The sequence below is a fragment of the Cololabis saira genome, chromosome 22 (genome assembly GCF_033807715.1).
Source record: "Cololabis saira isolate AMF1-May2022 chromosome 22, fColSai1.1, whole genome shotgun sequence".
In the NCBI taxonomy this organism is placed as follows: Eukaryota; Metazoa; Chordata; class Actinopteri; order Beloniformes; family Belonidae; genus Cololabis; species Cololabis saira.
Genome location: NC_084608.1, coordinates 7854051 through 7872765, shown reverse-complemented (window position 1 = coordinate 7872765; position 18715 = coordinate 7854051). Strand labels below are relative to the sequence as shown.

Genomic DNA, 18715 nt, shown 5'->3' with positions numbered 1-18715 from the left:
AGGTGGAGCAGACGGGTGTAGGGAAGCAGCCAGAGCCCCGGGAGGTGCCAGAGCCCTGCCAGAGCCCTGACACCACCCAGAGCCCTGCAGAGCCCTGCTGCCACCCCCCCCTGCTCCTCCCGGGCCGTGTCTGCCTTCAGCATTCTTGGTTCCTGCTCCAACATGTGGCGCGGACGCGCGCAGCGTCAGTCAGCTGTCCAGCGGTGCGCTCTCGCTCCCGGCGTGTGCGGGGAGTTTGCGTGAGTGAATTTGCGGGGAGACCAGGGTCGTGCACGGCTGTGGATTGTGGGTGCATGTTGGGGAGGGGTTCGGGGTTCGGGGATGGTTCGGATCTTTCCTCTCCGGGACTAACGCAGCGATCAGCGGGGAGACATGAAGGTGACGGTTTGCTTCGGGAGGACGCGCGTCGTGGTTCCGTGCGGGGACGGGAATATTTCAGTCCAGAGCCTCATCGAACAAGCCGCCATGAGGTATAAAAAGGCCATTGCGAAGGTAAGTCCTCCAAACACACACAACTCAACACCTAAAAGTGGTTTTATAAGGTCCCGCATGGGAAAACCTCGCAGAGGAGCGTCGACATGGCGCTTCATGCCGGGGAAGGGTGCGAGGCTGTCCGGTACCACCGGCACCAGGGCCGGGGGGAGTCCTGGGGGTCCCCCCCCGGCCCTGGTACCGGTGGTATCAGGTCAGTTCCTGCTCTGGGAACCGGTACCACTCAGAGTTACCGGGAACCACAGGGAAATCAGGAAGTACTCCATAATTCAAACGTCCACGCAGGGAATAACCCGCGCAGAGCGTGTGTGTGTCTCGTAAAAGCTGTGCGATAACCGTGACAACTGCTCCTACACTTATTAACCCCACTAAAACTGCTGTCCCCAAGCCAGGAAATGAGATTGTTCATTTAATTTGTGTTAGTTCAGCTTTTGTAACTATTTGTGCTCCTGTCGATCAAATTCCAGTTGATCAGGAACACGCGTCAACACGGAAAAGCAGGCATCCTTCTCTAAATCTAAATTGAAATAAATCGGATTAAGACCAGGATTGATGCATGCTTCATGTTCACACGAATGTACAGTAATGCACGCATTGTCCTTGCAATTACGCGCTTGGAAAGGAAAAGTGGACCCATGCTCCATCTGCGGGATGTCGGACCGCGCCAGGTCTGAAGGAGGACACTAATTGCTTTTCCTTTGAGGATTTTTCTAGTGGCTGTGTTTTAAAGGCCATTAAATGAATAATGAAAGAATGTAAGTTTGCAACAGTTGCCATGGTGGGTGACAACACTGTCACCCCCCGCCAGGCAGCGTTTGCGCCACCAAAGACGCACCAACACCGGGGGGGTTGTTGGAACCCCCTCATTTACCCCTGCGGCTTTAGTTATTTCTCTAAAAGGGATCAAAATTAAACTGTAAATGCATCAAGAGTGGTCTAAACAAGGAAATAAGAGTAAGGTTTCACTTCATGACACCTTTCTGCTCTAAAGCTGATGTTTTGGAGAAGTGGAGCATGGAGAAGTGTGTCAGCAGCACTAACACCAGGAGCATTTCCTCCTCAGATTCACACCGGTGATCACAGGCACATCCATCCCTCTGTCTAGCAGAGCTGGGAGGTTTGACCTGCTTCAGCAGAATGGAGGCGACTGGTCCATTGATCCGGGCAGCCGGGCTGTAAGTGTAGAGGTGTGCTGTTCCTCTGGAGGAGGCCTGGCCTCGGGTCAGCACGTGCCTCTGGGCCGAGAGCAGGCCCAGACCTGTGGAGGTGTGATCACCTGATGGTCAGCTTGTGAAATGATAGACCTATTTACAAGGTCACAATTTGTTTTACAAAACTCTGGCCTTCACATAACTGTTCTGCCAGCTGCAAAAAATAGATATACATGTTCGTTTGTGACTCTCTCTATTAAGGCTTTGAACGCTGCAGAGAAGAGGAGGTAATTGTGGCTCTGTGGTTTAGAACCTGGTCCATGCTGCAACCTGTGTTGTTGAAATTTATTTAAAACTATTTATGCTGATCGGTAGTCTCCCTTTTTATTGTTTCTCCCTCCTTTGTGTTCTGTGGGCTGTGAGCTTGATGCATCTGATGTAGTTTTTCTCTGCTCGCATCATCAGAGGTGTCAAGTAACAAAGTACAAATACTTCGTTACCTTACTTAAGTAGAAATTTTGGTTATCTATTCTTCACTGGAGTAATTATTTTTCAGACGACTTTTTACTTTTACTCCTTACATTTTCATGCAATTATCTGTACTTTTTACTACTTACATTTTAAAAACAGCCTCGTTACTCTATTTCATTTCGGCCTTTAAAAAAAACTATCCAGTTAAATTGCTCCATCCGGATAGAGTGAATTTGGTTGTGGTTGTTTCAGATGTTCTTGTCCAGTTTTGTTCTTACATCCGTTCCCTCAGATTCCTGCAACTAAACTTGGATGTACATTCCAATAAAGGTTAGGATAAATGATAACATGCCTCTGAAGTTTGACTTTTTGCACCATTACAATACTTATAGGCAACTAGTCATCATATCTCCTGCTCTCTGAAACACACGTTAATGCTCAATAGTACACATATATGGTTCTTTAATATATTTGCATTATACTAAGATACATTCATTTTCAATGGCTTTTGTCCTTAATGGCTTTTTTCCCCCTTACATTACTTTTACTTTTATACTTTAAGTAGTTTTGAAACCAGTACTTTTATACTTTTATTTGAGTAAAAAACTTGAGTTGATACTTCAACTTCTACAGGAGTATTTTTAAACTCTAGTATCTATACTTCTACCTGAGTAATGAATGTGAACACTTTTGACACCTCTGCGCATCATGTATGTTTTTCTGTCTGAACGTAGCTGTATGATGAATGTGTGCTGAATGTTTATATCTGCTGCAAACCTCATCGCCTATCAAGGGAAAAATTAATAAAGGGAAGTGAAGTAAAGTGAAGTTTGAATTAGTTTTTAATCAAAGCTAAAATCCAGTGTGTCTCCACACGTTCAGTTTATCCTCTCTCCTGGTCGTCTGGATGTTACAGGGATATTTGAACAATGACACATGCTGCACCGTCGTACCAGATCCTCCCTGGGGGGCCCTCGATGGGTTTGTCACAAAATCAGTGGAAACAGAAAGCAGGCATCAGTTTCCCTCCCGAGCACCATTAACATCTGTGTCAATCTCTCCATGAAGGATTAACACTAAACTGCCTCTCATCCTGCCCTTTTGTTGTCAAAGCTGTTGCTTTTATCGCTCAGACAGTGAAATAATGCCCGTTTGCTTATCTCATTTGTAAATCATCTGAACGGGAGCAAAAGAAGAGGATATTCTGTTGGCTTTGGAAGACTATGGACGGTTCAGATATGACTGCGCTTGTATTACTATTAATCACAAATAACAATGGAACACTCGAACATTCACCAGATCCGCAGATCTAATTCTTTGAAGAGCTGTATTTCAGGATCTTGTTTCTCCTCTCCTTTCTCATGGTTTCTCACCCTGAACATTAGCTACAGCCTGGAAGCATATAATCACACTTTTTCCTTCTCAAATTCGGCCAAATACAGACCTGGTGACAGGTCCCAACAAATCCAAGCAGCCGAAATACACAAATAGAGAATTTCCTTACAGGAAAATACAGTCAGGCAAAACTAATTTGTGTATTTATTTTCCATTTCCGCCTCTAATTTGTCATTCATTATATCCGCAGCTTATTAAGAGCACGTGCCCTCTGGCCCCTGGATGCCCGGGGGCAAGGTCGATGCTTTGAGCCAGTGATTTATCTATCGTAATCCATAAAGACCCAAATCAAATCAGTCATCATAAAATGAAAAGCTCATAGATTACTGTGACTGTCTGCTCTGAGAGCTTGTTTGTATGTGGAAATTGATGATAGTTCTTGGTGCAGCGATGTTGAGCGAAGGCTGACTCAATCAGAACACGCCAGGATGGGGAATACTTGTGTTACGCTCCTCATGCCAGCTCATTAGACTTTTCCATCCTACAGGCAGTTGCAAGTGACTCCATCCAAATCGTCTCTGTTTTAAAAGCAGACCAAATATTTAATTTAAGAACTTCGTCAGAACAAGAAACCAGTCACAGGGAATTCTTTGACTCAGCAGGAAAAGTGCTTTTGTGTTTCCTCACTGTGCATAAGATATTCCTTTTTTCATTTTCAGACCGATTACTTTGCATATTGTAGTTTCTTTGAGTGCATGATGGAGCGTGTGCATCGGCGAAGACTTGGCTCCTTCTTCAAGAACGTGGTGAAAACTGTGTTGAAACTGCTCTGAGTTGAAGTTTGCAAACTCTGGTCTACATGTTATAGCTTGGGAGTTTGTCAGAAATCCAAGAGCGTGGAGTATGGAGTATGAGCTCCACTGACCTGCGGGACCACGTTGCCCCCCGAGGGCTAAGGGTTGGGGGAATGCATCAGGGAAAGCTGCTCCATGTGCTGGAAGCCACATGGATCCGGTCCAGAGTGGAGCTCCACTCTACAGAGTCTGACACCAGGTCCCTCTCCAGAAATCTGGGCTAATTCGTTGCATTAATTTGCCATTTCTGAGCCCTACGCTTTGCTCTGCCATGGAAAAGTCTGAGGTTATAGTGAGCAAGGACTTGCTTAGCGTTGGAATTAAATCTGGTCTCCTGTTTTCACAAAATGACAATCTTTTCTTAGCATCCTATCCAGTATTTGCTCCTCTGGTAAGCGATATACATTGATCCGTTATTATATTATGCTGCTTAATATTGATCAGGTTCTCCTTGTACTTGAAAAAGATACTTCTGAGAAGTCAGGGTAAGGATGCCTGAGTTTCTCCTGAGTGGTCAAGCCCTGGGACGATGGCTCTGCTGCTCAGGGTTTGAAGGATTGCTTCAGATGCCGTCGGGTCCCATCACATACCTGCAGAGTTTGGAGACATAATGAACACCCAAGACTCTTATGGCGCTTTTCCACTAGCACCTACTCGGCTCGACTCAACTAGGCCTGGTTTCTTTTCCACTACAATCCAGCACCTGGAGCAGAAGTAGGAGGTTGGAGTGAAGCTGCTGTGATGTATTTGATTGTGTGATCTAAACCAAGAAGACAACACTAAAGATGTAGAACCTGCAGGAGATGATAGATGTGCTGCTGGGTCTGTGGTTTGTGTTCAATATCAAGTTAAAAAATGAGAGAGAGAGAAGCTTCAAGCGGTGACACTTTTTAATTGTTTTTAGTTTGTTTCTGCGCTGCTGAAAAGTCAGCTGGAGCCGTGAGCAGCTATGAAGAGACAGAGCTCCTGGTAGATCTGGTCGTTCCTTATTGCCCGTCTAGATCCATTTTTAATTCTCTCCTCAGCACCAGGTTTATGAACATCTGCACCTCAGAGTTGGATCACCAAACAGACTTTTGCGCTGACATTGCCTGTCGAATAAAATGAACAAGAATCATTGACTCGCTCTTTCTCTGATTTCCTCCTCCTGACTCAGACGTCTGACTCCAACCCCCCGACCAATCGGTGGCCTGTAGTGTGATGATGTCAGATACAGCCGACTCAGCCAATTAGAACCTCAGAAGAATAGTTACAGAAAAGTATCTACTTGGCCTGTGGACCCCTAGTGGAAAAGCGCAAAACCGAGGGGAGTCGAGTTGGGCTGAGGTTCTAGTGGAAAAGCGCCATGAGTTGTGCTCTCTGAGCCCTCTTTAAACGTTTCAGCTGACGTAGGTGGCTGTCGGGAACTATGTTGGGAGTAGGTTTGGTCAGCAAAAGGTTTTAGATTAACTACAAGTTCCAAAATAACATTTCTGTGAATGCCAGGATGCACTTTATTACGACACGAGCAGTGTTTCCTACATCTGGAGAGTGGGTTGCTGTCGCACGAAAGAGGGTGCAAAATGGGCAGCGTCTTTGCTAGTGTGAGTAGCAAGGGAGCCGTCTCTATCGTTTATTCTTGTATATCTTACATCATTCAAGCGTAAAGTAATGTGAAATAGCCTTCTAAAGTTCTGAGCACTTTAAACAACCCAACTCTCCCCTCTGGCATTTATATCTCATGATTGTAACTAATTTATAGCCCAGCTCTGTCAAACAGAGGTAATGATTTCAGGATCCTTTGCTTTATGTTCTGTTTAGTCTTGTAGATAGTTCAGTTTGCTACCAAACACACTTCTCCCTACGCCACCTGATCGTTCTGGCATCGTCAGGGGAAAGCACACATTAGTTTTTTAATCCTCATATGCTCAGGTAAGGATCAAACATGAGCCTCTGCTTGTGCAGCTGTGCAGAAACAGCTAGCAATTAGTGTTGGAAGTGCCTTAGAAAGGGTTGTCAGTGCTTATTATCTCACTGCACTCGAGCTGAGTCGAGCCGCGGTACGTGAATAGTTTCATGGAGGATAACTGCAGTTAGCTGGGGGACAGGGGAGGGTGGGAGTCATCGCGCTGCACGGGCTGAATGGAGACGGCCAAGTAAGACCGTGGCGTGGAGTGTGATTGATGGTAACAGAGGATGAGTTGGTCTGTAGCTCAACCATAGCCAGGCTGCAGGGCTTCATTTCTAAAGGGACAAAGCAGAGGAAGACAAAGAGAAGTGAAGACATAATAACCATCTATTCTCTTTAGTAAATGCTAATTCTCCCCTGGCTCGTTTCTTCAGTCTGCACCACCTCTTGAGCTCATTGTGGAGGCTGCTCAAGCACCTAGAAGGAGATGATGTCTGCAGTGCTCTCATCTTCTTAGATCTGAGATCTATAGGCCTTGGATCTTTTTACTTTCTATTTCATTTTAAATTAACATGAATTTGGAGCTCAGTGCAGGTGATATTTCAGAAAATGCTGCAAAAAGTAATGACAGAGTTGGGAAAAGAGCATAAAGGGAGGAAAGCCTGGGGTTTTACTCGGAGGCTGGTAACAACCAGCTTATACGCAGTCAAAAACGGAGCTTAAGTGTAGAAATGGCAGTACTACTAATCCTGCCAAGCTTGGCAACGTTTCCTTTCAGTTAACTTGGCAACAACTCATTAAGCTCATAAAGGACACATTTAAGAAGTTAGAGACTGCAGATAGTGATGCAGTTTGCAAGAGTAGGTATCACTAGGTAAGGCCGTAGACCATGCACAAACATCCATACCCCTCGTCTCCGGTTTTGGCCGGGAAAATAATGTATTTTACCCGTCTTTCCCGCCGTCCTCCTGTGTTAGTATTTTCCCCTAAATTTCCCAGTTTATAATATAATAATTAAAAAAAAACAAACCTGTAAAAATAAAATGTAAACTTGAAGACAATCTATGTATATATAAACTGAAAATATTTAAAATAAATACATGTGCTTTAATTCCCTTTTGTGTTTTCATTTAGGCTCTATTATAGGAGTTACAAACATAGGAATGTCAACAGCATTTCAGTGTCAACAAAGGTAGAACTATCACATTCTGAGCACATAATTGTAGTTTGTAAATGTTTGACAGGTAGTTATTTTAGATTTCTTGTAAATCTTGTAAAATGTAAGGGATACTGAACCTCGGTTGGGCTGGTGGGACAGCGGGTGGCGGAAAATGTCCCTTATTTTTAAATCCAAACTTTGACAGGTATGAAAGTCTGATAAATCAATGTAATGTAGTGGAACTGTGAAGGCTGGTTATGGGTGTGTAAAAAAAAAGTTGCAAAACTGTGTCCACCTGGTCTAATTCAGTGATCTGTAAGTGTGCACTTTGACCTCATTGCTGTTGCTTTAAGTGAAGTCCTTTACTCTGCATCCTGCATCCAGACAGTAACAGAAAAAGTTGCACCTATTACAAAAGGTGTTTTAGACTTTTGTGCAAATTATTCAGCTTGGAATCTGGGTCAAAAATGGCAGAGTTTAAGACAACATCCGGCAGTGCAGAGGCTTCCCTGCACGTGTGAATGGCATCAGAGGCGGTGACATCACGCTCTGGGATCCTTATCTAATTCAAACAGAGCCTCTGCTCTGGGTCACACTGATGGCTGCGGGGGCCTCCCCACCCAGGATCATCTGTCACAGGTGTACACACACCTGCTCAAAGACAGTCTGGCATGTATGGAAGGCTTGCTGAGACGACTGATGCCGTAGTTAAAAGTAGACAAAGCTTGGAGTTCTGGCTCTGACTACTGAACACAGCAAGGCAGCATGCCACAGTGGTTTCTGCAGAGTCTGAGTATGCCATGGCCACGCCAAGAGGCCCAGGGACCAGTTTTCCAGTTATGTACCGTAGATCCCGAGGGGACCTTCATTGTCACTGCTGTTTTTTTTTCCAGATTAACCTGAATAAGATGAATTCCTTTAGATGTCACATCACTTAGATATTTAAAAAGAAGCACCCCGTAAATTAAAAGGCATGTCAGATATGTGGTTTCTCATCAGATTTCAATATTAAACTTGATCTCTGGTTACCAGCTCTTTTGTTTTCTAATCTCAGATGGTTTACATGACTCGGTTCATCTCTAGACTTTACTGCTTGTCAGGAACTTCAGATTAAAGTTAAGATTCTGCCCTCAGTTTTATTAACGGCAGACCACAGCGGTAGTTGCAACAGTGTCCAAAGTGTCGTAAAGTTTCTGTTTTCCTAACCTTTTAATGCCTGACATATAAAATAACAGTGTTACGGTTTATTTTACACTTTGCTACGTGTGTTTTCAGCACTTGCTGGCATTGAGAATGAAATTGATTGATTAGAAGCGTACAGCTCCAGTTCTTCATAAACCTCATCAATTCACTTCTATCAACTGATGTGGGGTTTCTTTTAAATTTGAACTTAATGTGTGAAAAAAAACACCAAATTAATGATTCAGGGGATTTGGGCAAACATTTATAGATTTTGGAATAGTTAATAACAGTAAAGGCCCAGTATTATAAAACAACTTTTAATGGTTCTTAAAGTGGTTCTTTACAATAGAAATCACAATATTACTTTCTTTACTCTTACTACAAACTGTTGCCCACAATATTTATGTTTTACGTCACGGCACACTAGTGACCTCAGCCTAGTCAGCGTATGAGATGACGGACTCATGTCGTATGTGTGGGTGTTTGAAAAGTTTACATTAATAAAGATGGCGGCTCTATTTTTCTGAGCTTGTTTGATATTTTGGTAGCAACTAGTCCGAGCCTGTACCAGTCGAGCGCTGGTTGCTCATGCTCATCACCAATCAGGGCCAACATTGATCCGGCACTAAAAGGAGAGACAGAAGGTATTCCTGTCCTGCACGTTAACAATAAAGCCAACAGTTTATTTTCTTCACTGCCACATTTATTTACCACATTTTTCTGCCTCCACCGTTTTTCAGACGCTCGCTCCAAGGAGAAACAACAGGGTGTTACTTTAAATCTTCTTCTTTGTGGGAAGAGTATTTGGCAGCAGAACGGGATTCACTCAGCGAGAGAAAAATGTGGAAGTTAGGCAGGGACTATCGTTCACGGCGGTGCTCGGGTTACCACAGTGAAATTACAAGACAGCAAGGGAAGAGAGACTGCCGTGGAAGACCCAGCACCACTACAAGGCTTTTATCCTCACGACTAAAATAGTCGCTGGAGCTGCATCAAGGTTGAAAATATCCTCATGATAATATCTAGTCATACAGCTGGAAATATGCACTAATGATTGTTTAACATGCAACCAAGCTGCTTTTCAGTCCCGTACACTTCAATCAAATCAGAGTCAATACAGCATGGTTTAAATGCAACTCTCTGGTCTATTATTTTAGATACTATAACTGCACTTTAAAAGTCTCTTCAGTTATTGTTTGCTTTCCATTTGTTTTTCCTTCCATCTCTGCACACCCTCGCCCTGACATCCTTACCCACCTGACACACAACCGTGTGTCATCACAGTGAAGTGGACAGAAAGTGATGGCCTTGCTGCACGAAAGCTTACTATTAAAATGTTTTGCTGTGATTCCAATGCACAAAAAATGCAGTATCTATGAGTCAGAAGAAGGGGCTTCATTGCAGCCAGCTGAGAAACAGTAAAACAGGTTTTTTTGTTACACCAAATGCTGAAGCCATTATCTGAAATATACCTCTTCGTTATAATAGTTTATGTTAAATTTACTTCCTTAGTTTTTTTCTTTTTTCTGCTGGATTTGGAAAGATACATATTTTTCTGCCAGACAAGTTCAGGAAACTTGACACGTGTTGCCAGAAAGCAAAAGGAAAGAAAAAAAAAAGTACCTGAACTGTCAAAACAGCGTCTCCTTCGCTCTAATCTGGTTCTGAGGTTATGCAACATGAAAGAGAAGATTAACACTTTGTTCAGCTGATGTTGCTGTTGCAGATGGACTGCATAATAAATATGCGGCTTTCTCAAAAAAGTAAAAATAGATGACAAGATGTTGAATTAAGCGTATTTTGGGCATAAAGGACTATATTATGCTTGCTAATGTTGCTGAGATGGAAAATCGCTTTCAACCTCCCCCGGTGCATTTTTTTTAAAGGTTGTTTTTATAGTGCCCACTGTTTATACTCTGCACGTCTTAACACGGAGCTTCCATTTCTTCGCTTTTAAAATTCTCGCAGACATTACTTTTCCATCGGAGCCCCACGTTTCAGTCGGGAGTCGCTCCTAATTTTGGCTCTGTGGAGATTTCTCTTGCAGGATCCGGTCAGAGAGCTATGCAGCCTTTTCTTTTTCTGGTCGGGGTGCAGCCCAGACAGCTCTGCAGATTCATGAGCTGGAAGGAACAGCAAAAAAAATAGTGAATATGTGAGAACATGTGAACGTAGCTTGCTAGTGGGAGTAATAATCTCATTCAGGCGGACAGAGAAAACGTTTGCAGTCTTCTGGTTTGACTGATGGAATAAGAGCTCAAGCTGACCACAGATTCAAGGAAGTCAATGGTTTTTTTCCACTAACAGCTATGTTGTTAAGAACAGTGCACAATTTTTTTTATATCTCTATAAAATGACATCATTGGAGTTAAAACAAATGAGAAAGAATATACATATATATTTGTAGTGAATGTGATCAGCTCACATCTTGTTTTGTGTGAGTTTCTTGTTGTCTCTGATGTCTCTGTGAGATGGAAATTCCCGCCTTAAGCTGTACTCATTTGTGAGCAAGTTGCAGCAAAGGCCAACTATGTAGTTTGTGGTGTTTCGACACGCAGGCCATGCCAGGCTGTTCTGGGCGTGATCCCTTGTTTTGTTTATGGTGTTCTTAAGTCTCAGTGCCCTCGGCTAGTGAAGGACAAGTGCTAAATGTTTGTCAAAATAATAGAAAAAGATGCGTTTTTTTTAAAAGGTTCAGGTGTTTTCTGTGAGGAAAACCCTACAGGGCTGCAGACGGCTGCAGACGGGCTGCAGACGGGCTGCAGACGGGCTGCAGACGGGCTGCAGACGGGCTGCAGACGGGCTGCAGACGGGACACCTTAACTGCTTTGTGGCTGAAAGAGTATTTAAAATTTTCCAACGTCTCTCCCGAGTCGAAAAGCTTAAAGTACATTTGAAGTTTCTAACAGCTGATGTTTGCATTTTATATTGCAAAAAGAACAAGTTATAACTAATATATTTAGTAATGCATTAGTTTGTGTTTTTGTTTTATAAAAAGACGTTAATACCTTAATAATTACATAAATCAATGTCACCTCTGCCTTTATTGCAGTGGGATTTTAAGTAACTGTCTCTTTATTTGCAGTGGCTACTAGAACTTGTCACATGCATCGCATGTACGTCAGCGCTGACTTTGGCTGCACTTCATTTTTATTTCCTTTTAGTTTTCCAAGTCTGCCATATAACTGGTGATGTCTGGCTGTGTGTTAGTTATTTATATAAAGAAAGGATCAAGAGAGGTTTCTCTCTCTTGTTTACCTTCCTCAGTTCCTCTAATCATGTCTCTATAATCATGTCTTGAGCAACAGTTACCTGTAGGCTGGTTGTTTAACTGAAGATAAAGATCACAATATACTGTAGCCATAATATAAATGTAGGTGTTGCCTGTAGTAATATCAGCTATGTTATTACTATCACTGGTGACGTCACTGTAATTGTAATTTGTTTATGAATTTACATCCTGCTCATTTTTATTAGCCGTTAATGGATCAGTTAACAGATATAGATGTTTTTAAGACTGTTTACAAGGTACTGCACATACATTGCTGTGCACAGTACACAACATTGTACATCACATACAGCGGAAGCCGTTTGCATTACCGTTTTGACAGCTGTGGTGGCATTATGGGATATTGTATGCAAGGTAAACTGGTCATTTGTGCACTGGCAGACAATCTGAGTACTCTTCACATAATATCCATCCATCCATCCATCCATCCATCCATCCATCCATCCATCCATCAATCCATCCATCCATCCATCCATCCATCCATCCATCCATCCATCCATCCATCCATCCATCCATCCATCCATCCATCCATCCATCCATCCATCCATCCATCCATCCATCCAACCATCCATCCATCCATCCATCCATCCATCCATCCATCCATCCATCCATCCATCCATCCATCCATCCATCCATCCATCCATACATCCATACATCCATCCATCCATCCATCCATCCATCCATCCATCCATCCATCCATCCATCCATCCATCCATCCATACATCCATACATCCATCCATCCATCCATCCATCCATCCATCCATCCATCCATCCATCCATCCATCCATCCATACATCCATACATCCATCACCTCCTCAGCAGAAGCCTGAACCACCTCAGCTGTTGCTCCTGTCAATGTGGAGGAGTAACAGCTTCTTATACAGTGGATTGTTCAGTTGTTTCCATACTGCACCTCATGTACCAAACAGTACAATTTTGAAATGGGCCAATATGTCCTGACATACTGTTGACAGGCCACATCCACTCTTACTCACAGCTTATAGTCAAGTTCTGGCCGGACTTTCATTGGTGTCCTTTTCTTTGCACCGATGTACATGTGTACTAACCTAAGTATTTCAGACTCTGCCACCGTAGTTGATGGTACCCCTGCGTTCAGCTTGGTAGCACTGCTCTTTACTGGTTGACCTATTACACCACACACTCAAACAACAGATACATCTTTGGTTACGGTTTTGAACTTTACTACCGAACACTAAGCTCTATGGTGAACTGGACAGACTCACAGCTCTGTACATTTTATTATTATATGCTTTGGTTTATCTTCTCCCCTTTTGGTGTCTTCTGTTAAGTCTGGATCAAGTCCCGGGAATAAGGCACATGCAGAGTGTCAGATACTTTCAGTCTAGTTGAACATTTAACACACAGGATTAGCCTCACTTGTACAGAACCTGCTTCGCAGATAACATGACAAACTCTGGAACTCCTTACCACCCGACATCCGAAATATTGTCTCTCTTCCCGTCTTTAGATCCAGACTCTAGACTCATCTGTTTAAGATACTCAACCACAGTCCAACTACACTGTCCTTCATTTCTTTTATGCTGATTTTATCCATTGTTGTTTTATCTGTCCTTAAGTGCCCTTGGGTTCCATGAAAGGTGCTTATAAATAAAATGTAAAATGTTATTATTAATAGATATCACAGTTCAGTAATATTAGTGGTGACATTTACTTGGAAATGTTAATGAAAGGCAGGGTGTTCAGGGTATACTCCAGCTCTCATCCTACGATCCTGAAAAAGAAGAGGTTGATGGATAGACGGATGGATGAATCAGAAGTCTGTGCTTTACATTTCTCATTACTCTACATAGTGGTAGATTTTTATTGACTTCAAAACTTTGTTTTTGTTCGGACTGAACATGTGCCGCCAGTATGTCAACCGCCCATTGAGCAACTCTTAAACCTAAATGTGGTATTTTGATCTCAGATTACCTAAAATATAGTTAACCTAATCAGCAGTTAATTAATTATTTGCAATGACTGTGTGACACTTAATAGGCTACTTGTAGCCTATTATATTAAAATACTTATTTGGAAAATGAATGTAACGATGACTCTTATGATAAGACTTTTTTTAATAAAACCATCACAAGTGCTGACATTGAGAATCCTGGGAATTAGTGAATCTCTCTTAACAGTTTTCATCTCCATGGTTTTGCCACGTGGACATTTCAACCACCATTAATCATTCAGTATTGACTGAGCTTCGATCAAAGAAGGGAATGGTTATATGTATCCAGTGATTTGCACTATAAAGTTATTTTCCATCAGTTTTAAATGATTTGTTATTAATTATTACTGTTCAAACACTGAGAAGAGACGAGCGGTGAGGCGGCCGCCAGATGACCCTCACCGTGGAGGGTTCAATGCATGGCCAACCATGCTGCTATCATGCTATGCAGAGAGGCCGTATCGCTGTCTCTCTGTATGTCGCTACTAAAATATTCAAACAGTCTTGACATATGAGCTAAATTTCCATAATTGAGCTACAGTTTTTGTAATGCGTTTCTTGTGCTGAGGAATCATCAAACGCGCTAAGTGAGGGGCGCAGTTCTCCTGCGTCACGGTAGGGGGCGGTGGTGATCCCAGTGACTCTCGACGCGACTCCTGGGCTGCAGAATAAGTGATAGCAGCTACAGTTAATACATAAAGTGCAGACATCCGTTTATTTTCTCCACCTTTCTTCACCTGACTTTCAAAATGTAGGACTTCATTGATAAGTAAAGGTAAGACCATAATAACATAATAACAACATCTCTATTACATGTGCATTTTTGTGTGCTACAGTTTGTATGTGTAAAGAAAGCTGACATGAGGTTTTAAACATAACCCGTTAACTGCTGCCAATTAAATGGTGAATTGAGCTTCTCTGTAGGGTTCATGTTTGTAAATCTGATTGTGATGAAGTCTCACCAGCCATGAACCTTACCTTTTATTATAATATTATATTAAATGATAATGATAATAATTATATATATATATATATATATATATATATATATATATATATATATATATATATATATATATATATATATATATATATATATATATATATATATATATATATATATATACACAGGACTGTCTCAGAAAATTTGAATATTGTGATAAAGTTCTTTATTTTCTGTAATGCAATTTAAAAAAACAAAAATGTCATACATTCTGGATTCATTACAAATCAACTGGAATATTGCAAGCCTTTTATTATTTTTATATTGCTGACTATGGCTTACAGTTTAAGATTAAGATTCCCAGAATATTCTAATTTTTTGAGTTAAGATATTTAAGTTTTCTTAAGCACACAATATTCACAATATTCAAATTTTCTGAGACAGTCCTGTGTGTGTATATATATATATATATATATATATATATATATATATATACATATATATATATATATATATATATATATATATATAATTGTGGCAGGGTGGAGGATTGGGCGTGGTCTGTGGGGAGCAGCACACAGGTGGTGCCTGGTTCGGCTGATTGGACACACCTGGGCCCAGGTGAGCTTGATTGGGCTTGATTGTGCCCAATCAAGCTCTCCACCCTGCCTGGCTATTTAAATAGTGGCTGCACACCAGCAAGCTGTTCTGCTGGGAGGAAGATCAGAGAATTACTGAGTGTGCTGGTGCTCGTCTGTGATTAGAAATAAAAGAACCACAATTTCTGCACTAAACCCCGTGTCCTCTGTCCTGTCGGTCCACCCCAGTAGCACGAGCGTGCTACAATAGTAATTCATCTTTTTTATATATATATATATATATATATATATATATATATATATATATATATATATATATATATATATATATATATATATATATATATATATATACACTGATATTATATATGTATATCCACACACACACACATGTAGATATATATATATATATATATATATATATATATATATATATATATATATATATATATATATATATATATATATATCTACATATATATATCTACACATGTATGTATATATACATATGTATGTATATATATATATGTATATATATACTGATATTATATTATGTATGTATGTATGTATGTATGTATATATATATATATATATATATACACACACACACATACACACATACATAATATATATGTAATAATATATATATATATATATATATATATATATATATATATATATATATATATATATATATATATATATATATATATATATATATATATATATATATATATACATGTATATAGTTTCACCAGAAGAAACTAGAGAGGCAGCACATATTGGACCCTGTGCTGCCTCCCTGTCTCTGCTGGAGAAACTCTTATTACAGTAAGATGCATAATTGTGCGGTATGAGCTTGGCTAAGCTTCATTGTGTCCTTTGAAGTACATTAGACCTTCAATGCACTTCAAGAATTACATGATTGCAGCCCAAGGCTATCAAATTCTCCATGTGAGAATGATTCACAGATGACTCACTCTCTTTCTCATGATGACTGAGATGCCTTTGGTTTGAAATGATATGTGTCCAGAGATAGCAGTGGAGATGACTTGTGTTTTTTTGCGTTATGGACACCTTGAGAGAACGTCATCAGAGCAAAACACTCCTATGCATTTGCAGCAAGAAAATGTTCAGCCAAACCACACATTGTCAGACCGTAGCCTGCTGCTGGCGACGTTGTGTTTCTGTCTGCAGCTGCTAAAGTTAAACCCTCTTTTTGAAGTTTGTCTAATCCTTAAACTGAATTTTACTCTCATCTTCATCTTAAACCCGGTGGTTTTGAAAATGATTTGTAAATTCAGCTCATATGGTTTCAGTGGCTGGCAAGGGCGATTTTGCTGGGAGATTTCTGAATATGTAAAGTTGTGGATTTATCTGCGCAGAGTAATTTCCTGCCCAGACATTTTTGCTGGTCACAAAACATGTTGCGGTACGATTAGTCTTTGCTTGGACCCCGAAATGGGGTCATGCAGTCCAGAGTGAAGAAGTGCGCCCTGCAAGACATGAGAACTATTTAAAAGTGAAATCATATGGTGGATCAACGTGCACTTATGTGTTTGTCATGGTGCCCGGTGAAATTACAGTTTTTCTCCTGTAATCTCTGGAGACGTATAGACGTATAGTGCAAAGATAAAGGAGGTCTGTGCTGCTCATCTATTTTCTGACGCTGAAGATGCTGAGTTGTCACTGATAGGCCAGCAATCTCTCACCCTATGATTAGGGATCAGTAAGAGAAAAGAGAGAAAAGAGCCAGCCTCTAAATAGAATCAGCTTCCTGCAAACAGATCCTCTCGTCTCCAAAAATGCCTGCTGAAAAGATGCTGACCACATATGTTAGCCAGGGATTTTGTTGCCTTTTGTAAAGCAAAAGGAACTCGCTGTGGAAAATGACAACTGAGATGCTCTGTACAGCAGGTGAAATGTTTATTCATCTATTTTTTTGTAGTAGCATGAGATAGGAAGATGTTTTCTGAATTCTGTATATGCTGCTCTTACAACAGGATAACATGCATCAAAATGCTGTTTTTGCATACAACAGGATTAGAAGGTGCAGATCCAAAAGTTGCATAGAATACAGAAAGAAAAAGTAAAGAAAACACCAAAATACCACATTGTAGCAATGATAATAATAACGATAATAATAATTTTAATTAAAAAAAAAGACTGCAGTTGAATATTAGGTGTACATGCATAAATATATTGTTAAAAATGTCAAAATTTTGCATTTTCATGAAGGTGCAGTTTTCTGAAAAATATTTCACTTTTAAGTAATAAAAGTATATAGCATATGAAGCAAAATACAACTATGTAGCACAAAGGGACACAGTATTCCCCATGTCAAAATAGTATTGCACATTGTATTGTATTTTGAAACAGAATCAGGTGTTATGTGTGTTATATTTGGGATGCAGAGATGCTCCTTCACAGTAAAATGTCCATGATTACACCAAGTGTTGTTGAAAAACACTGCAATCCCTCCCACTTTCGGTGTGTGCAGGCTCTGACTCCCCATATGAAAGCCTGGTAGAGTCCAAACAAAGAGGGTTCTCCATGACAACTGAGTTCCCTCTCTTTTTTCCTCGACAACACCTTTCCAACTTTTCTAGATTTGGCGACAAAAAGAGTTCAGTTGGAAATATGAAGTTTCTATGAAACAGACATAACCTTTACTGTCAACAGTGCAGTAAAAGTGATAACATTATCAGCGAGAGAGTGGCAAAGTCTTAATTTTCCCATGATACCTGCGATCTCCATGCACTTCATGAGATAAGGTCTTCCCTCTCTCACTCATCCACAAATAGGGGTTGAGTCCTGGTTATAATAGGGTCAATAGGGTTGGAAAAGTTAAACTGCTGTTTAACAAATCACATCAGTGTCATTTGAATGTTCTTCTGGTGCTTGCGTGTCAAGTTGTTGAGAAGGGGTAAGATGTTGCGGCTGGATAGAAAAAAAAGAGTCTAAATATGTGAATGTTTTGGCAGATATGCATGAACATCAGGTTTCACTGGGTGTTGTGTTTCCATTTCCTACTATCAGGGAAAGTGACTGTGGGAACCCAGTGGAGCCGGAGAGGCAGCAGGAGTTAAGTGGCTTAGATTAAATTACAGCAGTGAGCGTGCTGACTGCTGTACCTGTGTCAGAACGAGATATTTGACTCGTTAGGGTTTTAAATGCACATTTACTCCAGTAATTATGAATGCTACTGACTACAAAAGCTGTCAAAACTCTGTATCTGTGTATCTGTATCAGTCGGACAATGAAGCACGCACCTTTACAAGCAATTGTTTCTTCTAATTCGGCATGTATTAATAGCATCTTGGAGTCGTGTGCACGCGCGTGTGCGCGTGTGTGCGCGTGTGTGCGCGTGTGTGCGTGTG

The 18715-nt window shown here is 41.0% G+C and overlaps 1 protein-coding gene across 1 annotated transcript in view; it reads left to right on the top strand.

Annotated features, from left to right (window-relative positions):
* Nucleotides 1-303: 303 nt before the first annotated feature.
* Nucleotides 304-18715, top strand: part of LOC133423716 (partitioning defective 3 homolog) — a 394242-nt gene continuing 375830 nt past the window's right edge. The window contains exon 1 of the mRNA XM_061714033.1: nt 304-492. Within this exon, the coding sequence (XP_061570017.1) occupies nt 373-492 (120 nt within the window). The 5' untranslated portion in view covers nt 304-372. The remainder of the gene's footprint in view (nt 493-18715) is intronic.